Source organism: Orbicella franksi, chromosome 10, assembly GCF_964199315.1.
Source record: "Orbicella franksi chromosome 10, jaOrbFran1.1, whole genome shotgun sequence".
Taxonomy (NCBI): domain Eukaryota; kingdom Metazoa; phylum Cnidaria; class Anthozoa; order Scleractinia; family Merulinidae; genus Orbicella; species Orbicella franksi.
Genome location: NC_138154.1, coordinates 20,187,753 through 20,213,550, shown reverse-complemented (window position 1 = coordinate 20,213,550; position 25,798 = coordinate 20,187,753). Strand labels below are relative to the sequence as shown.

Here is a 25,798-nt window from a genome sequence, read left to right as displayed (position 1 = left end):
AGCCTACTGTGATAGGAGCAGTCTCGCCAGAATTCTTCCATTCTTTGGTCACGCTCTCAAACAGCTGACCACGACACAACATGGGCATGCACACATCAATTTACCCCTCTCTCTATAAAAAAAAGGTGTCTTCCTCACACTAAAAAAGTTGAATTTATTGTTTATTGATGTATTTGCTGGACGTACAGTATTTATTGAATGTAACATACCGCAAGCATTAAGCTTTTTAGCTTTTAGGCCGCTAATTTTTCTTTTTTTTTTTTTCTAGCTCAACGGAAGGGTGAATTGGAGACCGAGGCGAGGGCGTTTAAATCTTATTTTTGAAAAATGCCCAAAAGAAAAGAAAGGTCTTCTGTCTGGAGGAATTAAGCCCCTAACAAAAATGATACGCATTCATCCTCAAAAAACAACAACAACAACAAAAAGAACTTGTTAACATTTTACACGAAAGAACTGACTACCATTAGTAAAAATAACTTGAGAATAAAAATAGGGTCTCTTATTTATATGGGTTATTGACCAGGCGTAAGGTCGCGATAGCTAAATTATGCCATAAACGTTTTTTGTGTTTATGGACCGAAACGGACCCGGGGTCCATAAACACGCAAAAAAAATACGAGGCCAAATATCCAGCCATCTTGACCTCACGTTTGGTGAATAAAGTATTTATTACATGAGTCGAGATGAAAAACAAAGCACACTAAGAACGAGATAGCGCGTTCTCGTCCGTTCGTGTAGGCAATCACGGTGCAGGATTTGGTTCGTCTTGCCCTTTCACGGAGCTAGCCATATAATATGTAATTTCGGACGATTGAGGAACGAATTAGTCATAAATTATTATTCTGACGGCACGATGGGGAGGCTTGCGGGGTGTCATGGGACGTCTATGGACAATTTAGGCGTTTAGCGGGAGATTTATGTCATTGTATGCTAGTCAGTCTTCGTTTTTGACTCTTCTGATTTTGGGTTATATTATCATGTCGTTTAGTCTGAGGTTCATAGTTCCTTGGCCGATAACTACAGTGCATTAAGAGCAGATCTTCGCGGAGAATATCATAGACGTCAGCGTGAAGCTATGCCATGAGGGTCGAAGGGAACGTTTATCCCGTTAGAGCAGTCAAGCCAATCTTCGGTGGAAGACCGTTGAAAAACAAACCTGTTGAAGACCTAAATGTAATAACTGACCTTAAATGTAATAAACTCCTAAATGTAATAACATTTGGCCTTAAATGTAATAAACTCCAAAGTGTGACAACATTTGGACTTAAATGAAACAACGTTACACAAACGTCATCATTGACGTAACCACCTCGTTGTTTAGTAAAATAATCACGTGACACTACACACAATCCCTGTAAGCGGGAATCCTTATTCCAGCCTTTAAATTCCTTCTCATACAAACAAATTTCGATAGGTTGGTAATAGCGTGACGTTTTTGTTTCTAAATCTACTTGTTAACCAATATAGTTCCGCAGAAAATATTTTCAAGACGCCAGCGATTTATCAGTCCGTTCTTGAATCACAACCTGATCAGTCCAAACAACAATTCCAGACAAAACTATCACAGTGGTACCGGATGCCGTGATGACATCGTCACCAGGACGCGACGCAAGGTGCATTTGAAATAGCTGTTGTCGTTTCATGGTTTAAATGCCTTTTATATCTCGATTTGGCTCTCTTGTGAGACCACACACAGCGAGTCTGGATAGTTCGATCCTTCAATCTGTCTCCTTTTTTTATATACGTAACTGTGTCTGGAAAACAAGGTCTCAGAGTCCGATATTTTGGTCGTTTACAATTTTCCCAGTAGGATGATGTGAATCTGCTTTTTCTTTAAAAGTATCAATTGTATTATGCCCCATGGGGTAATATTTCGCAAATGACGAAGCATTTCCAAACTGTAGGTTTGAAAAACTGGTTAACAAAGAATTCCTGCTTTAATGATTGCGTTTGATTAACATAATTGGACACTGCATCCAAACTCGACAAACATTTTGCCTGTCTTGAAATGCAAAATGAAGAGCGCTATCCAAGGACCAAAAGTGCGAGTTAATTAGTTTCCGATATCAGGAGATAAGATGTTATCCCTGTTATCCTTATCACCACTTATCAGTAATCCTTGTTTTACTAAAATGAACAAGTCGGATAATACAGCAAATTGAGTTTGATCAAACACTTACATACTCAACAAATGTTCCACAGTTGCAATTATAATTAACATAAAATAACATTGTGAAAATATTATTAAAGAAAATTACTTTCATAATTTAAAAAAGAACACCAACTCGCCGATCGCAGGCCGCTCGCCGGTTATCTTCAAAGATCACAAATGTACATTGGATGTCCAGACACTTAATTGATATCTGTCTGAAAAAGCGCACGTGCTGAATACCGTCATTTTGCTTCAATTAGCTAAGAGTAATGAGTCTTTCTATTTGATTCAACATGGGTTATACCGCTTTTGCTATAGCAGTTGCATTGGCATTATTTTTGCATAGTTCCGTGGCCTTAGATGATCGTGTAAATTCACAAGGAAACAGGAAGCCTTCTGTGTTACCAGACGACATTTATGAAGCCCTGATTAATCTTGCTGGAGGTAAAGCCCTGCCACCAGTGAAATAACGGACAACGGCAATGCGCACAGCTGCTGTTCGATTCTGGAGAGCCAAGGGTAGGATATTAGTCAAAGAAGAAAAAGGGAAAAAAGAGCTCTATTTTGATGGACGTCGAATGTTAAGATCTTCAGAGGTGAACGAAATAGTCGCAAGAGAATTTGACCGAACCAAAGGATCTGGCGCAGCGAAGTTAGCTTGCGGTCTCAGGGACAACTTTGTTGGACGAAGTCGTGATAAAATACAAAATATTCTAAACACCGACAAAAGTCACTATCGTCGGAATGCCAAGTTTATGAATAAGGCAACACTGAAACCAGTTAGAGCTAGAGATGTTCACATGAGACAACAAATAGATCTAATGGATATGGGAAGCAAAGGATCTGTCAAGTTGAATGGGAAGTTGTATAGATACGTGCTCACAGTGATTGACGTTTTTAGTCGTTTCGTTTGGCTTCGTCCTCTAACAAACAAATCAAGCAAGGACGTTGCAAAAGAACTGGAAAGTATCTATATGGAGCATGGAGCACCACGTATAGTTCAAAGCGATCAAGGAGGAGAGTTCAAAAAAGCCGTGAAAAAGCTTTGTGAGCGCATGGATATTAAATTGATTTACAGTCGCCCTCGGCACCCCCAGTCGCAAGGCAAGGTTGAACGTTATCACAGGTCACTGAGATCTAAGATAGAGTACGACCTTAGTAAAATGGGTCAGGACGGTGTCAACTGGGCAAAACAAATTCCTCTTTACCAAAGGATTCTAAATAACGACCCCAAAGAAGTAATTGCTCACAAAACACCATTTGAAATTTATTTTGCACGGAAATGTAATAATCTCCGAGAAAGCGGCTTAGAAGAGGAATGTCTCCCTAGCCCTGGAAAAATTCGCCCAACAGAAAATGACCGGAAACTACGTTCCCGGCAAGCTTCTAAAGTGCGAAAGCAGGCACAAAAAGCGACCAAGAGGTGTGATAAGCGTGCGCAGCGAACACAGCTTCGCCTGAATCCGCCCTCAGTTTACAGCGTTGGAGAAACAGTTTATTTGCGTCCAAGAGGAAGATCATTTAATAAGCGACATATAACTGAGGCTCGTGTAGAAGAAAGAAACATTCAGTTACATACCTATAAGGTTTCATATACTTCACCACTAACGGGAAAGAAAGAAAAGAAATGGGTCCCTGTAGATGACGTCACTAGCCTTACCCTACAGCGCGAAAAACAAAAACAAAAAGTAGCAAAGCTGTCAAAAAGGAAAAAAAAATCAGCACTATAAAAAGTATCACATAGCTATGAGAAAAGACGACTACGTCGAGGCTATTGAAGATCAAGGCTATAAAATAGCATATAACCCACCAGGAGATGGTAACTGCCAATTCAGTGCACTTTCACACCAGCTTCAGCCGAAACTGCCGAAACTATGAAGGAAGAAATAGTTGATTACTTAGAAAGCAACCCCTACGATAACGAAGGTTTTCCTCTTTTGGAGCATTTGGCAGATAATGAGTTTGCTTCCTGGAGCAACTATACAAATCATATGTCACAAGATGGGGCCTATGGGGATCAGCTAACACTGTATGCGGCCGCGAACTTATATAACATTGACGTTCAAATAGTATCTTCCCTAGGAGCTGGTGGGCAACATGTGTTCAGCCCGTCAGCAAGTATTGCAACGGCCACTGTGTACCTTGGACATTTTGCAGAAAATCAAGGGGAACATTTTGTGGCCTTGGAACCAGTTATGAGCGACCACGACAATGGTGAGGAGGTACTAGAAGACATCACGGAGGAATATGCGAGTAGAACTGAAGGAAACATTGACATGGGTGATACGGTTAATGATGATGACTGTGATGAAGAAATTGAACAACAAGAGGGTACGGATGACTTGGGAGATGTTCTGGTTGAAGTTGAGGAAAGTGATCAGCCAAACGAGACAGCCTTGCAGATAATTGAGGGTGGAGAGGAACAAATAGCGCTTCAGTTTGTTCCTGATGAGGATGTTGGCTCATTGGCGTCTGGATCCAATAGAGATTGTTGCATCGAAAACCTGCCCAATGAACTTTTAGAAAAAATCTTCCAAATGGTATTGATATCATCGGCCGCTCTATTTGCCGGTAACGCGTGCCATTCATACCAATCGTTATGTGGAGTCAGTACACGGTTTAGGGCGGTGACGCAAAGGCTAACTCGAATGTTGCCGAGGGTTTATATCTCCGGCGGAGTGCAATCTTTTGTTATAAGTGTCCGTAGCCTTATCAAGAAATATGGTACCTCAAGCGGTCTGATCATGGAATTAAAAAGCATCATTTCCGATCCAAAATGGGCCAATGCCTGGTTGGAGATTAGGAAAGACGGATACGATTGGTGTGTCATCAAAAGAATTTTTTGGAAAAAAAAGTAACTCATGGTGACCTTTCGATGAAGCAAAAAAACCGGCTAAAAAAACAAGCTTCAATGAAAAGAAGTCAACAGAACTGTTAATGTTTAAACACTGATGTTGTATCTTTACAAACTTTTTACTTTTTTTGTTAGTGTTAGTTGTGTCTAGAGAAAAGTAACAAATACTGACTTTTTGACAAAGCTGAAGAGGAAAAGAGACAAAAGAGTAACCATTCACTGCAAAGAAATGGACAGAACTGTTAATGTTTAAATGTTGATGTTATTTCAATACATAATTTGTTTAAAAAATTACCTCCGTTGATGCATGTTAGCTGTTATAAATTTTATATCCTTGATAGCCTTGAGTTCGAAATTAATAAACTAAAATTAATAAAGTCATATATAATTACAATAAGAACTTCGTCCAGTTGAGACCCAGGATATCTCATCATTCGAAAATGAAACCATAAAATATCACTCCAATGCTTGATAGATTTAGCCAAGCCTAAAAGCAGTGCTTCCCGTTTTATTTTTAATTTAAATCTGAACTTAGAGACCATAGACAGGTTAAAAATAGGACTTGAGCCCGCGATCCAGTGGAGAACAATTACCTAATCAGCGGTCAAAATAAAAGAATACGTAAGCCCGTGAAATAGTCATGTGATACTGGTCAGCGAATACCTTTTTGACAACTGTCAATTGGCCATGACATGGATGCCCAATATCAAATAGGATATAAGCTGACGATAATCTTAACGTTGACATATTTCTGGAGTTCCGCTCTGTAGGCCTTAGATTCGGGCCGCTGCAGAGCTCCGCTATAACTGAGTGCAATGACGTCATCAGTCAGGTGACAAACCCGAAAACACATGTTACTCGTTGCGATAAAAGAACCCTTTTAATGAGATGACAGATGCTGCAACAGATCACGTGGTTTATGCAATAACAGTGAGTTGATTAATGACGCCTTTGATGACGTCAATGATGACGTGATTATAAACCATCTCATTTAAGTCCAAATGTTGTCACACTTAGGTGTTATTACATTTAAGGCCAAATGTTATTACATTTAGGAGTTTATTACATTTAAGGCCAAATGTTATTACATTTAGGAGTTTATTACATTTAAGGTCAGTTATTACATTTAGGTCTTCAACAAAACCCAGTATGGGCGTGCAGACAGTGAAGAGGACAAGACAAAGATCCGAGGGGCCAAGGAAACATCTGAGAAGCCTTTGAAATCTTCGGCTTCCAAGAAACTTGCCAAGCAACCTTCACAGGTTCTGTCAGCAAGTTTGATTCCTTGCTTAACCAGCGTGAGCAGCGCCCCTTTACTCGATCGCTCACAAAACTTTCCATCAAGGCGGAGAAAACAGGTTTGACCACTGCAGACCCAAATCTTCTCAAGCCGGTCAGTCGTTCTCGTTCTAAAAGTATGCTAGATAAAACGACGAAGAGAAAAGTAAGTTTGACATTCCATTTGTTTATACCCTGTGTGATTTGCTCGACGCAGTCGAAGACTCAGTCCAGGACTCAAGAACTAAGGACTAAGAATTTTGAGCTTGAAATTGTGATCCCTGTCCTAGTTTCTAGGGAAGTTGATTTAATCCATTTACTGTTGCCAATTCTTTGGCCCGCCGAACAATTTTTTACGCCTAATTCCAAAATTCAGTTTATGTAGTGTGTGAAGAAGACCCTTATTTTGGACTTGTGACTCAACAATTTGTATTTTCTTCAACAGAAATTTTTAAAGCGCGAGAGTTTTCAAACAATTAAGAGGGACTAATTTCTGTTGTCCTTTTATTTTAAGTCATGATGCCATCACGCGGATAATATCCGGACCATCGAAAATATTTGGCTTTCTCCTGAGATTTTAGCACAAGCCATACTTGGTGTTTTGGTCTTCTAAAGGTACTTTTGTTTTCACTATATTGTTACATGTAACCTTGGGATAGCACTGGATAGCACAATACATTCTAATGGCCGTGTATTTTTTTATGATGGGATAAGCGCGCGATTTTTTCTTTGCTTGGAGATTGCTAAGCTTTACCGTTCTTTGGTTTTTTCTGCTGCGTATTCGAAGTCATTCATGAAAAGTCTTAGCGGGAGCCCAAAATAATTTTCGTCGACTGTTTACAGTCTACTATACAGGCTTTATTTTCGCCAGTTTTAGATGGTTACAATGCATTGGGAACGAGTGTAAAAAAAAAATATCCAAAGCACACTTCTTGAGTTGCCCAGCTCATGTCAACTCATGATCTATTAAAATTGCACAACAACAACATTGCACAACCTGCATAACCGATAGCAACTTAAAGCGACTGAAGGAGACTTAAGGCCCTAGAGTACGCCTTTTACTTAGGGCAATCTGACAAAACAATAAATAGATAAAATAAAAACAGGTTGTAACCATGGGATTAGGTTGATGTCATCCTGGGGAAGTAAAATAATCTACTGGCTCGCCCTTACTCACAGAAACCGTACCTAAACATGTAATAAGTCCTTACCTTGCCTGCTTTCGCCTGGATCAAAATTTCGAGCAATGAAGACTTAACAAGATATCAGAAAACTCGCTGCTGGTGTGTTTACATAGTCCAACTCAAACACGGAATTAAGAGTTGTTTGGACCTGAGCCATAGGGATTTCGAATTCATCCAGACACACTTCAGTGTCTCAATCCAACAGTGTGAAAATGAGGCGACCAGTTCTGATGTCATTTATAGAATACCTCATCACTGTTTAACGCCAGAAATAACTAACAGCATCTTCTCATTTCCCGAATATGATACAATTGACCACAACTTAAAGGAAAGTTCTTTAAACTCTGCCGTATCGGCCACAACTACAGTTTCACGACCGTTTTATGTACAAGCAAACACATGCAGCATTCACTCCTTCATATGGTATTTGAAAACTTTCTTCAATTTTGACCAAGACAGCGTTGGAACATGCACTAAACGCAAATGTTACGCGCAGCGCGACACCTAGTCGTCTGTAGCGCAGCAAACACGCGTGTCCTGCACGCGCCATGATACATTGCTTCAACGAATTAGAAACTGATGTTCAGGTTCACACTGTTTTACTGTCCGTGAGGGACTGGAAAAAGTACTTTACTGAGCCCCGTGTTTTTCTCACCTTCCTAATATGTCCTTCCAACTTTTTTCATCAAAGCATTTTCCGTGTCTCAGCATTAAATAAGCAAGAACGACTGTTTAGCTCAATGGTGTTTCCACGATTGCTTTGATTTCTTTGTAACTCTGATAAGAGAGATGATTTAAGTCCTACTTCTTAAATTACGAAATGCTCCAAAACTTATTATTTCAAAAACCATTGTAAAACAGATTCCACGTGTTCTCTCATATTCGTGAATGTTCACATTTGCACGTTGATCAATAAACCGGTTCACGGTTTTCTGGCATTTTAAAAGGCGAACAACCATGCTAGGAAGTACATGAAGTCATTTGACGGGGAATCCGTGTCAAATAACTTACGTAAAATTTTATTTCTGAAAACGATGCAGAGTCTGTAGAGCTTGCAATACCTGGAAAAAATATTTCACTGAGCAAATTTCAGGGGGGTAGACCCCTAAATTTTTGGTGCGCGGGCCCGCTGGAAACTCTCACCCTCTTTCCAAGATGAAAATATGATTTTCCACGGGTGTTGCTCGACACTGATAAGCCAAAACTCGATTGGTTCATTCAGACTTTTCTCAGATGACCCAGAATTGACTTACGTTTGCGTAAACATTTCAGGAGAGCGAATTTCGCGCTGCCACTTTGAAAGACGGAGAAGACCCTGGGGCCGGCGTTGTAGAAGACTTTTAAAATATCCATCATCCTTTAAAGCGCACTTTCAACGTCAAGAGAAATTAATACACGAAATAGTTTCTTCTTAAAATCATGCCCAATTCCAGAAAAGCTGTACAATACTAATCCTATTTCAGCCAAAAGCGGCTCCAATTCATGCCCTCTGTACAAACTAAAAAGCTCTGTAGAAAAGTTCTCCCTACCCATCCTGGGTCTAACCGTCACCGAGGAATGTTGTGGGGGATCTACTTCACCCTGGGGCGGATCTAGGGGGGCTCGGGGGGTTCCGTCGAACGCCCTAAAGTAAACAAATCAGACATAAACACGCTGATTTGGCCTCAGAATGCAAAAACTCCCATTTCCGAGGACCTCAATTTTAAAAATTTCTAGGGCAGGGTGCCCTCGGACCCCCATAAAGGGCAACGCCCTCGGCCGTCTGTATCTCGAATCCCCTTCTCCAAAATCCTGTATCCACCCTAGTTACCATTTTCCTGTTAAGTTAGAAAAACAACTGTACGAAAAGCTTGGAAGTGGTTCAACGTGAGAAACTCCTAAAAAATTTAACAAGCAAATGTCTCATGTAAAATTATTACCGTTTATTAGTAACAATAGTTGAATCACAAAATGTAACTGCACACTTATTCTTCGTTATCCCTGACAAAGAGCGTCATTAACTTGCTTATTTACACTCGAGGTTCAACAGATACACTAAGACGTCTTATAAATTTTAAACCACTGCCTCCAGCTACTTTGTGTTAACTACTGGATCCAAAAATAATTAATATATTGTATCTATTATAACCGCTACAAACTATCTGTGGCCATGCTACACAACCCATAGCTGAATAAATTCTACAGCAGCTTACAGCTAAATGTAACCTGAATTTCACAATCACAATTTTCTGTTGTTGCTCTCCGTCGTTGTAAAAAACAATTCTTCAACAACTTTGTCCTTTCTGACAGTGCAAAAGAAATTGTCAAAGACTAGTGACAAAGAAGTAAATAATTCAAAAATACACTTATTTTTTAAATGAAGTGTTCCTTGAAGTTTTCCTCACAAGACCAAACCAGCTGCTGCACGCTTGCAGACAGTTGGTGACATGATCAGAAAATTAATTCTTCTTACTATTTTACTCAATTTTCTATAATTCTCTTTGGGAGAAATGAGTTTAAGTCAATACATCTTTCATCTTTCCTCTGATGATCAGCTCGTTTACTCACACAACCTTGTCGTGAAAATTGTCGTGAAAATGTAGGGAGAAAATAGAAGCTATCAGTCGTGAGGATGAAAGAGTAAGAACGATTTTCACGACATGATAATCTGTTAACAGTACACTGCTGAGCTCTGTGATTGGTTCAAAATACAAATTGGTCCGCCCAGTCAGAATAAACGTGTCATTTTCTCGGCCAATCAGACACAAAAGCAATACCATCAATGAATTGGTTTCTTGAACGGTTTCCCGCGCTTTTCACCTGTTACAAGTGGTCGACAAGTGCAAATGTCGCACACTAAAACTCTCAAAATTAAGTTTTATCACCAAGAGTTTGATCTAAAACCTGCTTAATTCGGACTCGCCGGGGGCCTGTTCGCAGGCTACCCATAGCTCTATGAAAACCTACAGCGATCTTGTAGTTACAAGACTAACCACAGCTGTGTTCCTCTCAAGGCCTCGCAGCTTTGATTGCTTGTGTAAGATGGCGTAAAACACTTAAAATGCACTCAGGAGATTCTACATAGTAACAAATTTATCATTTCTAAGAAACAATTAAGAGCTACAAGTTATATGAGACGCTAGTTTAAAGGACGCGCGCAAGTGTGAGAAAAAATATCTTGCGTCCTGGGATACTCACGCACGCTAGAAACATCTGTGTTCACACTTCATAAACTGCAGTTTAACAAGGATGATCAGTCAAGTAACTTAAAGAACGCTTACGCTAGCGCTACTGAAGCAACCAAACGTTGGTTTTACCTACCTCCCTTAACAAAGTATAAAATAATTTCTATTTATTTTACATTCTTCAGGTGTCTTGATTGCTGATCCAAATTGCCGTTCTAGTTCCAGGTCACCGAGGTTTTCCAGCGTTGTGGCAGATCATCTAACCCAGCTTGTCATTTGATCTCTTACTTGTCAGCAAGTGTTTCTGGGTTCCTATACCGCATCCCGCACGCTTCTGTGAGCAGTCTCCCTGAAATCCAGTCCTATCAGAGAAATAAATGTTACAACCTGACTGCATACAGGGGTTATTGACTAAGACCAACTAAGTTGTAGCACACATACAGAGCCATATTTTCGGGAAAATCAGTTTCTGCTTGCAACCTCTAAAGATTTTCCTTTTGGCTTCTATTACATTCTTGAACTAACTGCACTGTCTTCGTTCAAGAACATGATCACAAAACTGTGGCTCACACTTTCATTCGCCTGTTTTGGTGTGCATCGAGCGTCGTCCTTCACACTCATACGAATGTTTGTGTCCTCATTTTTTAGAACGAGAAATATTCACACAGTTCATTCGTCTGTTTAAGCAGTCTGTTTGTTGTGCGATCGAGCGTCGTCCTCCACACTTACACAAATGCTTGTGGCCTCAATTTTTTAGAACGAGGAATATTCACGCTCTCATTCTTCTGGTTTTTTTGTTTGTATTTCCGCAGGTTTCGCAGTCGTCTTGGTGTGCGATCATATTCACACACTTCATTCGTCTGTCGAGCGAGCGTCGTCTTTCACTTTTATACGAATGTTTGTGGCCTCATCTTGTTAGAACAAGGAATATTCCCACACTTCTTTCGCCTGTTTATTTTTGTTTGCCGCTTGGTTGTCTGCGGGTTTCGTCTTCCACTGATAGTACGAATGTTTGTAACTTCACTTTTTGTTAGAACGAAGACTCATCATACTGTAAATGCTTGCTTCAGGACTGTGACGGGTCGTCACGACCAGTCGCGGATCGTCACGATCCGCGTCAACTTGGCGACTCGTCTCGGACCGTCACGATCCGGCAACATTTTCAGGGGTAGGTCTAGACTACCTGAAGTTCACTTCCGGTTAGCCCTTTCGCGAAATAACTCAGTTTCGGTGTAACGGTCGAGACAATAGGTGACGATTCGTGGCGTGTCGTAACGACCCGGCGAACAGTCACGATCTGTCACGAACTGTCACCCCTCTTGCGACCCGTTACGAACCAATCATGGAACGCACTTCGAACCTCCACTATGACGAGTGACGATGTCAATTCCATTAAAGACCAAATGCTTTCGACGAACGAAGACAATCTTCATTACAAAGAACTTTCACCTTCTAACTTCCGTGAGGGATTTCTTAAAGGTGCAAAATTCCTGCCGACTCTTGTAGCTCACCTAGCTGCAGGCCGAATAATTCAATCTCATGCCTACACACGCCTTCAGACATATTTATCACGGCCGAGTTACAGGTATCCAATTTGAAGTTTTCGTAATTGGATACCTACGCCATTCACATGACAATTACGCGCCCTTTAACGGCTTCCTTCTTGATGTTTCTTACCGTTTTTAAACTTACGAAAAGCGCAACAAACCTTTTCGTTCAAAAGAAGTTCTCAAAAGACATTTTTAATTTCGAAATTTGTTATAGATTCGATTAATTAGTAATTAGAACTCGAATCTTACAATTCAAAGAGTAATCGTGCACGTAATTTCCAATCTTTGAAATTGAACTTACTTGTGCGATTACTCCCTGAATTGTACAACACGAGGTCCAGTTACTACTAGTTACTACTGAAATGACACACTTGTGAATAAATATTCAAATTCGAACCAATGCCGGAAAAGATAACTCCATGTAAAATGACGGTACACCTCTCCGAATTCTAAGTTTTTGCAAGGAAATGTACTGGCGAAAGCGTCATGTTTGGCGGATCGCACCGGCAGAGTGCAACATTGGAAATTTTCAGAACGTCCTCGGAAATGTTAGGATACGTATGGGTCTTATTTGAAATTTTTGGCACGCCTAGGTTAAATTTCTTACGCCGGTGTCTCGGTCACTATTTTCTCTATAATTGCCACATCAAAGTGGTCCCTCTGTTCGGAACGACACAAATTATTGTAGATTAACATGCTCAATCTGGGAAAAACCGGAAAGCCTTTTGAGGGATTCAATTAGCCCTATTAGCCCTCTTCGCGGAGGTGAAATCATCTGTCATTAGCCAAACAACAAAAACAACGACAACAAATTTTTATTCACTAAATCATGTGCGAAAATTGCGGCGATTTTATAGGGACAAAGGCATACTATAACATGAACTAAAACTCTTCCCTGATCAAAAGACCCTTTAGACTACCTTTCTCCTCATGCAATAAACTCCTCGATAATCAACTAAGTGGCACTCACTTAAATACTTGTAACTAGTCCAATCACGCTACAAAGTCTCCCACAGTGGTAGCACCATGGCATCCTTATTTGATTATATCGTGTTACCGGTATGGTGCCAAAGAACTCGTTGCTAAGAAAGACGTCAACACTTAAACTTAAAATTCTTATTCTTCTGCCTAAAGGTTTGTTTTTTCATTTTTAGTTTGTTTTTGACCTGTTCAATGAAGTATGTTGCGTAACAAATGGTTGAACTGAAGGCTTCCTATTCGATTTAACGTGGAAAAGGTGTATGCAGCTTTTCATCTTGGTCTCGTTTCAGTTCTTCATCAAGCGTACATTTATTTGTACGCAGCGCTCCTTCTTCGGGTACTTGAAAAAAATCAACCTTCAGGGGCCTGTCTCTCCCCCGTCGAGGAATACCCTGGATGGGGCTGGTCACGTGAACACCCAGATTCTGGGTGGTAAAAAAACCGTTGATTGGGAGGGGTAGCAGAGTGTTTCTCTGCTATTTGAGCACCAACAATTCCATAGAAGTGATAGAAATGAAGAAATTTCATTCATCGATCACAGAGGTCTTGCTTTCCGTTGTGCAGCCTTCGAAAAATACACTGATTAACACATGTAGCTTGAAATGAAAATGTAGCAGAGTTTTGTTCTTTATTTTCTCTGAGTAGACACTTCCATCTTCCGCGGACCAACCAACAAATGCCGTAAAAGTCCATGTTTAGGCCGCACCCGTAGAAAACGGCCGCACTCCTAACTTGGAAGCTCGAATTTTGAAAAAAAAAATGTGTGAAGTTTCAATGAAGTCCTACTGGCAACAAACAAGGACAAACAAGTACGGTTTCAAAACACGCAGCGGTAGTTGCGAGCTTTTATATGAATTAAGTCTCTGGATAGCGAAATTTCACCTGTCATACGTTCTTTCTCTTTTCAGTTCACTACATCAAACTTAAGGTGCTCTCTGGATGCGATTATCACTTTGAATTGCTCCATGAAGTTGAATTTCGTAGGTGATTGAAACGATACAAGCGAGTGCTTAGTTGCCAATCTTTGAAATGTAGAGAGGAGTCTTACATGTACTTGTTTAGCTTGCAGAACGGGCGTAATCAGTTTTGCTGCATATTTTAGGCGAACAGAGGCGAAAGCGAGGCGAGCGCGAGGCGCGAGTCGCACGTGAGGGGAGGAGCGCGAAAAATATACTGCCTTTACGCATACTGTTGTGCAAGTTGTTCCGGCGTTCATATATGAACGCGGCTACCCGATTCGTTACTTGAAGACACGTGATCCTCGAATGTGCTTCAAATACAACATGGCGGTCGCCTCATCTTGTACTGCGAAAGCGAACAGAGCGCGAGGCGCGAGTCGCGCGCGTGGGGAAAAGCGCGAAAAAAAATAACGCCTGTATGCATACTATTGCTTTAAGCTGTTCCGCCCCCAGACACACCCTTAAATGACCAGCCAATCGCAGCATTAAAAAAACAGTGGCGCTCGAAAAGTGCAGGTAATCAGGGTGAGTTGTGGGCCAAATCTATAGATTTCCAAGGTCTTAGAACCTTTCTGGTGAAGAATGTGCGCTTTAAGGTGAGTTTTGATCATAATGCAGCGAAGCACGTCTACAAAACTTTCAACTTTTTTTGCTGTTAGATAGTTTTTTTTGCCTCATCTTGAATGAAAAATTCATTGTTATTGAACTTCCTGTCGCGTTTCTTTCCTTTGGTTGCCTTTATTTGGGAATTTTAGGTTTTAAAAGTGAACAGTAACTTGCACGCTGGATTTGTGCATATTTAATAGACCAATTACGATATATTAAAATTCAGCCTAACACTATAGACCTCAGCACGAGGCTCTGGAGAATACACCACACAAACTCTGTTATTCCCTGGGGCCTCGTATAAAAATCCATTGTTTTAGGTTGAATGCTAATATGGCGAAATTGGTCTATTTACGGCGACCTCCACGGTTTGTTTGTTTGGTTTATTCGCTTCGTTCAAATATAGTTTTTGGAGTATTATTCAGCTACTACAGAACTCCTGAGAAAAGAACAAAGTGGGCAGTGGGGCACTAATTTAACACAGTTGAAATACGATTTACCTTTGTCTTCCTTTCATCCTTCATTCGCTGCGCTGTATTATTTCGTCGCGCGGCGAAGAAATTATCGGATTTCTTGTTTTTAAATTGGTTTTTACATGTGTCTGTCGCTTTTATTTTCCAATGTTTTCTCAAATGTTATCTGTTGTACTAAAAGAATGGAAATTCTCTTTTATTCGGTTTTGTTTTGTCCTCCGAAGTCAATAATTAACTCGTTTTGCACATTAAATTTTCTCGGCTTTTGTCGCGAGGCAAAGAAAAAAGTTTATTCCTTGTTTTCTTCTCAGTTTTACACATTAAGTTGAGTTCTTATTGTTGTTTTTTTAACACTTTGGGCCTTCATTTATTCAACTTTAAGTAAACGGTCTTGAAACCTGATCTTGAGTCTGCGGTTACTGCGCATATGGTTTATTTTCGTTTCCTCTCGCTCGGAAATATTACCAAAAAAACCCAGAGAATTAAGGGTGGGTCGCAGGCAATTTCCCCCCGGGGGAGGGGGGGGGGGCACTGCCATATATGGGCTATATAGGTATGTGCCGCTGTGAAGGGTATGGTTTTCAAGCAGTTTACTCTAGGATAGGGTATATAAATCAGAACGTTTGGGTCTAGGACAGGGTATAATTTTTTACAAAACTGACTAGTTGGTTGAAGATTTTATCTAGACTAAGGAAACCAGGAATTGCCACTCAAAAATATGAACAGGGTATTCAGCTGAACTAGCTCTGGTATAGGCTAAGGGTTCCAGGGTCCCAGCGGCACATCCCCACCCAAATATTCCCAAAGTACCAGAGTTTGCAGATTTGGTACATCCTTCAGTGCACGGGCCAGCGCTGATACTTCCTCTTCGCCTATCTGTGTATCATCCAACCACAGCTCCCTCAAACCCGGAACAAAGTTCAAGTGTTTAGCCAGCTCCATAATCCCATAACCCAGCGGATTGGATGATAAATCAAGATTCTCTACCAGAGTAATACCTGCTAAACATCGGCATACAGCTCTAGCTTCCTCTGCACCCATCTCTGTACTTCCTAGGTTCAGCTTTGTCAGAAAACGGACACAGTCTATGTGGTTAGCCAGTTCAATGATCCCGTGACCCAGTGCATTGCATGATATATCCAGTTCTTCTAACTCATTTAAACGTGCCAATGAAGCTCCAAGTACCGCGGCCTCTTCCTCTCCCATATTGACATCGCTCAACGTTAAGACAGTCACGTGATCAAGGTTCTCAACCAAACCCGTCACACTGCTGTACAACGGGTTCCCGGACAAGTCAAGCTCGTGCAAGTTACCAGTCTGGTACAGTGAACTGGCGATCTCATTAGCACATGTTGCTGTCAAATTGATGTTCTCAAGTTTTAAGCTGCGGAGATTGTCAGAAAAGTGAATGTTGGAAACCATACTCTCTATCAGCCCAGTGTCGTATGACGTAGAGCCGCTGCCGTAGATTTCGATCTTCTCAGGATGTGTTATGAAAGGTAACACGTTTTTCACAACCGTGAGTTCCTCACTTGTTGGCTTGTAAATTTCAATCTCTCTGACGAATGAAAGGCAAAGCTGGCCAGTGCGGTCTAGTACGTTCTCAGTCAAAACCAAAGCACCGCTGTTGTCTTGATTCTTTGACAAGTCATCTAACAGGCTTCTTAGGAGAAGACACTGGTGTTGATGCGAGTTCAGTGAGCAGTTCAATAGGCAGAGCGTCCGTGTAGTCCTGGCAAATGCGAGTAAGACAGAATAACATTTGCTGTCCCTCTTTCTTAAGGAAAAAGCTTTCTGCTGCTAGACTGGTGTACTTTTTTACACTCCTGACTTCCCCCGAACACAACACAAGGGAAGTATTTAAATCAAGAAGACAGAGAAAACCTCATCATCATCTATGTCTTTACTTCTTAATCCTTGGTCAAAAAAAGATAGTTTGGACAACTACTGGTGGATTTCAGTAAGTGTTCTCTGGCAGCAATAGAAACCTGTTCACCATTTAATACTAGAACATAATTAAAACACTTAAGAAAAAAAGGGAACACAGCTTGTCTGTCTGACGCTGCACAGGAAAACAAACAATCCGAACTGATAGAAATAAACCTTCTTTGATCATTTGACAAATCCTCAACAGAAGGCGTCACAGTGAAGTTGTACGCTGTAAGACCTTCTTTGTCTCCTATCATCTGCAGATGACTGAGAACAGCGCGGGCAGCATCTGATGACAACTCACAGGCGAATTTCAGAACTTCAAACATCTCCTTTATTTTTTGAAAAGAATCAACTTTTGAAAGGCAGGTAACACTTTCATTTTTCTTATTCGTCAGTTCTTGAACGATGAACCTGGCAGCGACGAACTCCTGAACGGACTTATGGAGGAAATACACGATTTTCTCAGGAATCGAACTTGAAAGCTTTGAAGTTTGCAAAAAACCAGTGTCAATAAATTTCTTAAAGACATCGCTATCAGGCAGTTTGCTTAAGCTGATATGAAGACAGTTCTTCAAAAGAGCGTAAAAAGCAAGTTCTCCTAATCTCGATAGTTCTTCTGTGTATTCATCTATGCTTTGAAACTCCTCTTCTGAATCTTTTGAATTCAGGTGATACAAGAGGGTCTGCATGAATCTTGAGTAAAGGTCCCCTCCAGATGTGGGTAGTCCTTTACTGTCTTTCTCCTTCCAAACTAGACACAACATTAATAGGAGAAGTGGTATCTTCGCCATGTCCCAAAGGTGGCAAAATCTCCGCAAAAATTCGGTGCATCGCAACAAAATGAAGCAATTGCAACATTTCACTTGCTGCCTTGTGCGAAAATGGGGAACTACGATTGAAACTCTCGTTTCTCGTAATTATATAACCGAAGAAAACTACGAAATGGACTTCTAATCGCATAGTGACAGTGAGAAAGAAATATATCTTCGAGGTAGGGACAGCACCACACCACACGACTTGTCCACCGATGCGATATTTTAAGCCGATGGAAGCAGTTAGTTTTGTTTAGTTCAACAAAGAAATGGTACTGTTTTCCGTTTCAGAGTGACTTATTGACGTAGTGAGTATGAATGTTATCAAGGTAACGCTGGTAATTCACAAGGTCAACATGTTCAGCAAAAGTAACTTGTTAAAACCAAATTTAATTTCGTATCACGGAAGCAAAAGGAACTTAAAATGTCATACAGGGAGAAATAGTTGGCGATTTAAATGGTTCTAAGTCAAACTGAAACGATGTTCTCTAGAGAAACGAAGATATCTGTTTCCGTGCTTGATTTAAATGTGATTAAGATCACAACTACGGCGACATAATTTTGGTCCATCAGAAAACTTGTCAGGAATAACAATCCTGCCCGTTTTCTGTAGCTGTTTACGGAAAAGAACACGCATGCACATGGAGCGCTTGGACGATTCTACAGGTACGATATATTGTGGAAGGTAACTAATTCATCATAACGTATTTTAATCAACGTTGCTATATCGCGACATTTTCCAGATGTAGTTGAGTTTGTCAAATTCTTCGCCACGATTCGAGTAGCCTTACTTCTAAGAGCGCCCTTTTGAAAATAACAAAATTTGTATTTTGACGCACCGCGGCATTTGAACAGCTGGTTTTCATGAAAACGCCGATAGCATTTGTAGTTTAGCTTCATAATACTGAAGCAAAAGTGGAGGAATAACTGCACAATTGTCGTCACCCATAAGACGTCCTTTTTGAAAGGAAAAATATGTCACCGACAACAAAACGTACAGTGTCGTATCCATTCGAATCAAGTGCTGCCTAACACAGAAATGGAAAAATTATGTGTCGAATGCTTTTGCCTCTTAGCTTTATTTAGCCTCACACACAATACTTTGAATTTAAAAATAAAAAAAATTTGGGGAGGCCGTGCGGCCCGCTTCCTAAAGGTTTACCCTATTAAGACCAAAATCTGCAATTTTTCTACCCTATTTGTGACCTGACTCTTAAATTAATACCCTGTTTCAGACATGCCTTAGTTCCCTTGTTCAGAATGATGTTAATGGTATTGTGAATGGCTTTAGTTGCTGGTCTTATCGATAATGATGAAAGAAGTAGCTTCTTCTAAAAAGCATACCTAATTAAAGACTAGAGTGCAAAAACCATACTTAGTTTGGGACCAAAATGACCAAAATCGATACTCTACTTTTGACCAAAATGTCTTAAAAAACTCTATGCTTTGAGGCTGGACATCAGCCGAGCCGATGTAAGGGGTACCTCCCTCTCCTTGGGCATATCACAAGTAAATGCATTTCGAAGTGTGTTGACTGTAAAAAATGATACATATGTAGACAAATTAAATTAATTAGCCCTTTCTCGTTTACAATACGATCAGTACTACACCTCGCCTAGACGAAAAACCCCAGGCTCTGGCAACTGAGCAGATCAGTACGGCGCAAAGTGGCGCCTTAATATGAACACAAATTCCCCTCAGCCCAGGACTTCTCACGCAAAAATATCATCAAAACCCCAGCCTTTCTCAGACTCTGAGTATCTTTCCGGAAACGAAAAACTATTTCCCTCTGAGAAATAGCTTCTTGTTGTGTCTTCAAACATAACGATAGCCCATAAACTAACGACAAGCACCTCTTATAGCACAAGATATGACAATTACCCATGAAGTTTCTTCGATGTTTCTAGTGCATGACCCGGGTACATGAAGTATCCTTTGGTGTGTGATATTTTTTAGCGTGTGTCGAGAAACAAGCGTGAACCAATCATGGAACGCATTTCGAACCTTCACTATGACCAGTGACGATGTCAATTCCATCAACAACCAAATGCTTTCGACGAACGAAGACAATCTTCATTACAAAGAGCTTTCACCTTCTAACTTCCGTGAGGGATTTCTTAAAGGTGCAAAATTCCTGCCGACTTTTGTAGCTCACCTACATGTAGCTGCAGGCCGAATACTTCAATCTCACGCCTACACACGCCTTCCGACCATTTTATCACGACCAAGTGAAAAGTTTGAGCTATCATGGTCCTAATCATATCTATAACAAAATTCTCGATCGCGATTGGTTCTCCGCGGGCCTATTTGTCACGTAATCGGTAATCACGTGTGTGTCCAATTATACAGGTATCCAATTTGAACTTTTTGTAATTGGATGCCTACGCCATTCGCACGTCAATTACGCGCGCTTTAATGGCTCCCTTCTTAATGTTTCCTACAGTTTTTTAACTCAAGAAAAGCGCTATAATCCTTTTCGCTCAAAAGAAATTCAAAAGACACTTTTAATTCCGAAATTTGTTATAGATACGATTAATTAGTAATTGGACCTCGTGTCTTACAATTCAGGGGGTAATCGTGCACGTAATTTCAAATTGGCCTCGCGCTTCGCGTTCGTCTGATTCTGAACTTACTCGTGCGATTACTCCCTGAATTGTGCGACACGAGGTCCAGTTAGTATTACTACTGAAGTGACACACTTAAAAATAAATATTTAAATTCGAACCAATGCCGGAAAAGATAATTCCATGTAAAATGACGGTTCACCTCTCTAAATGCTCAGTTTTTGCAAGGAAATGTACTGGCGACAGCGTTACGTTTGGCGGATGGCACCGGCAAAAATGCAAATTTTCAGAACGTCCTCGGAAATGTTCGGATAAGTATGGGTCTTATTGGAAATTTTTGGCAGGCCCAGGTCAAATTTCTTACGCCGGTGACTCGGTCACTGTTGGTTTTGAAACGTGATGTTAATTCGTTTTTTGGTCGCAGGAACTTACTTTACCATAGATGTTATCAAGTAATTGTCACTTTCAAACAAGGCCTTACTTACTTACTTAATCTACTGTGGTTGACCAGCCTTCAGCTGCTATGTCCGTTAGGGAAATAGTCATAACCGCTAGGTTTTGCGTACGTGTTCTCCGGTTAGATATATCCACGAGGTTTCCCTCCGTTAGGTCAGTTCAAGTACAGATTTCACTGCGTCAACTTCTACTCGGCATTGGGCCATAGTTTCTCTATACACTGTTACTCGTCTATTCTATCAAGTCAAGTTCAGTGCGTGTGCAAACCAAAGTGAGTAATCTATTCCTTGTTCTTTAGGGTTAGTTCTTAGGTTTTCTATTGTTATTTGTTTCGGTTGAGTTTCCTTTTATCGTTACTAAATCGGTTAGTTAGTTCTGTATGCTCGGAATCGCGCTTGATTAGGTCCATATCTCCAATATAGGGTTATTTTGCCATAAAAGTACCGTCCAAGTTACACACCGTGTAGCCTATTAATCGTTTTCCAGCCTTCCGTACGATCAGTATAAGTGCCGATTATGTTACACTTCCATGTTACAGACGTTATTGAGAATGTTAGCAACAGTTTCTTCATTTGTGTTATTTTATCTTTATACTTCGGTATGTTAGTTACGTTAGCTTCTATTTTCGTTATTGTATTTCAGTTCGAACCGGCATACGGTTTACATCATACGACTTACGGCTAAGCTTACAGCACGTGGTTTAATTCTACCTTCGTCTTGGCACGTGATTCGTTTCATTTGAGTTTGTATGGAACATTGATCTCTGTCAATTAAACTCTGTTTACATCGTAGTCAGAAGTTCTTGTCGAGTTCGTTTTAACACTACGCACTGCTCTACGCATGTGATTACTTGGATTTTTGGCCTGCTATATTCTGTCCTTGTAACTCACATGCTGCACCGCGAAGGAATTCGAAGAATTCGCTGACTAGTTTGCACGTCAATCACTCCAACGCACTTCAACCCCGTGTTATCTGCAATTTGTCATTCAGTGTAACGCACGATTGTCGTTTTTCTTATCTACCGCAATTAATCGGATTTATCAAGGATTAACGCTCCACAATGGCTTCCGCAAAACCGCAATCACCGGATGATCTAAAGGCCGCCCGCAGTTTTGCGAAAACAAACGTGACAAGAAAGGTCAATAGACTTAACGAGTTATTGTCTGCACGCGAATCCGCCGACGCCATTCAAAGAGTCCAGATTGAGCTAAACGAAGTTCTAGAGGAATTCAAAATCGCTCATGAAGCTTATCATAGCCAAATTAAGACCGTAAGAGAACGTCAAGAATCAGAAAAATATTACGACTCGCTCGTAGAACTAGCGTCGGAACTAGAGAGAGAAATCTCTTCATGGATCATGCAACCAGACGCTCAAAGGTTGTTGACAGCTCAAAGTGCTCACGTCGGCCCCGAGGATTCTGTAAGTAACGCCGGATCGCGTGATTCGTTCCACACGCGATCTGTTATTGGTTCTCGCACAAGCAACACCCCTAGTGCAAACGCAAGGTCCGCCGCAAAAAAGGCAGCGTTAGAGGCCAAGGCAGCTACCCTTCAAAAACTGCACGACCTCGAAATCGAAGAATTGAGAATCAAGCAAAGAAAAGCGGAAATCCAACTGCAAGCCGACATCGCAGAGGCTGAAGCCGAGAGACAAGTGTTCGAGAAGGCAGAAGCCGAGGAAAACCGCGAGCGTGAGCTGTTTCATCGGGATGAAGTCACGCCGGTCAGAGCAGCACTCAAACCCGTAAAGTCTGCGTCTACGCCCATGGAGGGAGGCCACCCAGGCAATATCATTGACGAGACAGTAATCGGTTCTCAAGGCAAGCAACCCTATGAACCAAACGAAACTCGACAGCCATCTAAGTATCCTCTGAACCCCGAAGCACCTGAATATCGCCATAGGATGACACCAAACCAAGAAAGTTTGCCATATGACATCAAACCCAGTAGCCATCACGATGCATCATTCGTTCATCTAATGGAGACGCAAGATCGACATAACCAAGCCCTTATGCAGCTTGTACGTCATCAGCAGCAAAGTACAGCAGCACTGACTCTTCCGCAGCCGAGTATGCAAGTTTTCAGCGGTGATACCATCGATTATTGCGACTTCATACACGCGTTTGAACACCTCGTGGAAGAGAAGACCACAAGTTCAAGCTCTCGCCTGTACTACCTAGTGCAGTATACTTCTGGTTCCGCCCAGGAACTAATGAGGAGTTGTCTTTCCATGCGAGAAGAAGAAGGCTACGTGGAAGCGAGAAGGCTGCTGAGGGAAAGATACGGTCGGAGCTACAAGATCGCTGCCGCGCATGTTAAACGACTAATTGAGGGGCCATCGATTAAACCTGAGGACGGATCAGCGCTTGAGCATTTTCCATCCAGCTTTCAAGCTGCGTCAATACTTTGAAGGAAATTGGTTACGTCAATTAGCTGGACAATCCCGACAACCTCAAGAAGATAATCGACTGGCTTCCATTTGGAATTAGATTGAAGTGGCGCGATACTGTTGACCGTATCATAGAAAAGGAAAACCGAGACGTCACGGTCAAAGATATCATGGACTTTGTGGCAGCTAAGGCAAGAGCTGCAACCCATCCTATTTTCGGCAAGGTGGTAAACGAAAACAGGGGAAAGCAAGTTAACGGCAAATCGTCGAGAAAACCGCCAAGAGGAGGGGGCTTCTCAACTCAAGGCAAACCTCCACCCGATAAAACTTCAAAGGAAAAACCCAAGTGTCCATCATGTTCTTCTAGCCACTGGCTATCACGCTGCGACAAGTTTCGCAAACAGTCTCTCCAGGAAAGGCAAAGGTTCGTGGACGACCATAAACTCTGCAGTAACTGCCTGACAGCCGGTCACTTCGTGCGCGACTGTCCAAAGGAAAGCTTCTGCAGGGTACAAGGGTGTGTCGGTAAACATTCTACCTTCCTACATCCAAGAAGCAATGCAAACGCGTCAACCGCTTCAACCATAACCGAAAGCCCAACTGGGGGCCAAGGCAAAGGCGTGGAGCCACCGCCCGTTAATTCTAACTCTGCCAACAATGGTTACATCAAGTCCAGTTACTCCACATCAAGTAATTCAGTAACCGGGCTCGCGATTCTTCCAGTCCGGGTCAAGGCAAAGGGTCATGGTAAAATAGTGGAAACGTACGCATTCCTGGACTCCGGTTCAAACACGTCGTTTTGCACCGAAAGCCTTTTGGAAAAGCTGAACTTCAAGGGAACTAAAACGAAGCTGTCACTAACAACGCTGCAAGGTGAAAGCGAGCCTATTGAATGCTCCCTAGTCAGTTTGGAAGCTTTCGATCTAAGCGAGAACAAGACAGTACAGCTGCCAAAGGTCTACTCTAGGCCAAGCTTGCCTATTCCCCCTGAAGCTATCGCCCGGCAAGAGGATGTCGACCGCTGGCCATATTTGAAAGGCGTCAACATATCTCACATAGACGCTGAGATTGGCCTTCTAATCGGCAGCGACGTACCAGAGGCTCTACAACCCAAAGAAATGAGACCAAGTGAGGATGGCGGTCCCTTTGGAACTCGAACAGTGTTAGGTTGGGTGCTTAACGGCCCGTTGGGCAGAGCAGCCACGACTGAAGTGTCCACTGCGAACTTTGTTCAAGGAAACAAGACCCTTGATCAACAATTTCATGAGTTTTGCAACCTAGAATTTAGCGACACCTTCTATGAATCAAAAACGTCTATGTCACTCAACGACCGGAAGGCTCTGAACATTATGGAAGAAACAGTTAAACTAGAAAACGGTCATTACGAAATGGCTTTATCCTGGAAGTCCTACCCGCCACGCCTACAGAACAACAGAACTCTAGCAGAGCGCCGACTCCTCCAGCTGAAAAGGCGACTGCTGAGAGAACCACTTGTCCATCAGAAATACAAAGGGTTTATGGACGATCTGCTATCTAAGGATTACGCCAGGAAAGTGAACAGTCAAGACCCTGGCCCTCTAGGAACCCGCTGGTATCTTCCCCATCATCCCGTATTCAACCCACAGAAACCCGGTAAAGAGAGAGTAGTCTTCGATTGTTCAGCCAAGCATTACGGAACCTCACTGAACGACCAGCTCTTACAGGGGCCGGACCTGACTAACTCTCTTGTTGGTGTACTCTCCAGATTCAGAGAGGATCAAATAGCCCTAATGTCTGATGTGGAAGCAATGTTCCACCAGGTACGCGTCCGGCCAAGTGACTGCGAGGCTCTGAGTTTCCTGTGGTGGCCAGACGGAAATCTCGACAATCAGCCAGAAGAGTACCAGATGAGAGTCCATCTGTTTGGAGGCGCATCTTCCCCAAGTTGCGCAAACTTCGCACTGAAGAAAACAGCGGAAGACAACAAAGCAGATTTTGACCCCCAAACCATTGCAACCGTGAAACGCAATTTCTACGTCGATGACTGCCTCAAGTCAGTTGGATCAGATGATGACACCATTCGACTCGCAAGACAACTGCGTGAGCTCCTAGCACGAGGCGGATTCAAGCTCACGAAATGGCTGTCTAATTCAAGAAAGGTCATCGAGTCCTTGCCAGAGTCAGAACAAGCAGCTCAAGTCAAAAACCTCGACTTCGACAAGTTACCAGTGGAGCGAGCTCTTGGTGTACAATGGAACGTAGCCTCCGATCAGTTTGGTTTTAGTATTGTCATTAAGGACAGGCCTGCTACAAGAAGAGGTATACTATCCATAATCAGCTCAGTATACGACCCCCTGGGGTTCGCCGCTCCATTTATTCTCAATGCGAAACTGATCCTGCAAGACCTTTGTCGTAACAAGTATGGCTGGGATGACAAGATTCCAGATGAGTTCCTGCACCGCTGG

At 41.8% G+C, this 25,798-nt stretch overlaps 4 protein-coding genes across 6 annotated transcripts in view; 2 read left to right on the top strand and 2 right to left on the bottom strand.

Annotated features, from left to right (window-relative positions):
• Positions 1-4,026: 4,026 nt before the first annotated feature.
• LOC145500129 (uncharacterized) lies at positions 4,027-5,080 on the top strand. The gene has a single exon (XM_081479615.1). The coding sequence runs from the start codon at positions 4,027-4,029 to the stop codon at positions 5,008-5,010; it is 984 nt and encodes a 327-aa protein (XP_081335741.1). The 3' UTR covers positions 5,011-5,080.
• A 1,950-nt stretch (positions 5,081-7,030) lies between these two features.
• Positions 7,031-25,798, bottom strand: part of LOC145500754 (NLR family CARD domain-containing protein 4-like) — a 51,169-nt gene continuing 32,401 nt past the window's right edge. For 2 of the 3 annotated variants that reach the window (XM_081480277.1, XM_081480278.1), the window contains exon 7: positions 16,757-16,933. In XM_081480277.1, the coding sequence (XP_081336403.1) occupies positions 16,850-16,933 (84 nt within the window). In that variant the 3' untranslated portion in view covers positions 16,757-16,849. Of the gene's footprint in view, positions 10,995-16,756; positions 16,934-25,798 lie in introns of those variants that run through there. The other variant, XM_081480279.1, reaches the window with a different exon arrangement.
• Positions 16,975-25,798, bottom strand: part of LOC145500811 (uncharacterized) — a 173,274-nt gene continuing 164,450 nt past the window's right edge. The window contains exon 2 of the mRNA XM_081480348.1: positions 16,975-19,230. Within this exon, the coding sequence (XP_081336474.1) occupies positions 17,112-17,924 (813 nt within the window). The 5' untranslated portion in view covers positions 17,925-19,230 and the 3' untranslated portion in view covers positions 16,975-17,111. The remainder of the gene's footprint in view (positions 19,231-25,798) is intronic.
• On the top strand, positions 19,228-23,388 carry LOC145500779 (uncharacterized). Its single transcript, XM_081480319.1, has 2 exons — positions 19,228-21,236; positions 21,608-23,388. Exon 2 carries the CDS (start codon positions 22,026-22,028, stop codon positions 23,373-23,375), a length of 1,350 nt encoding a protein of 449 aa, XP_081336445.1. The 5' UTR covers positions 19,228-21,236; positions 21,608-22,025; the 3' UTR covers positions 23,376-23,388.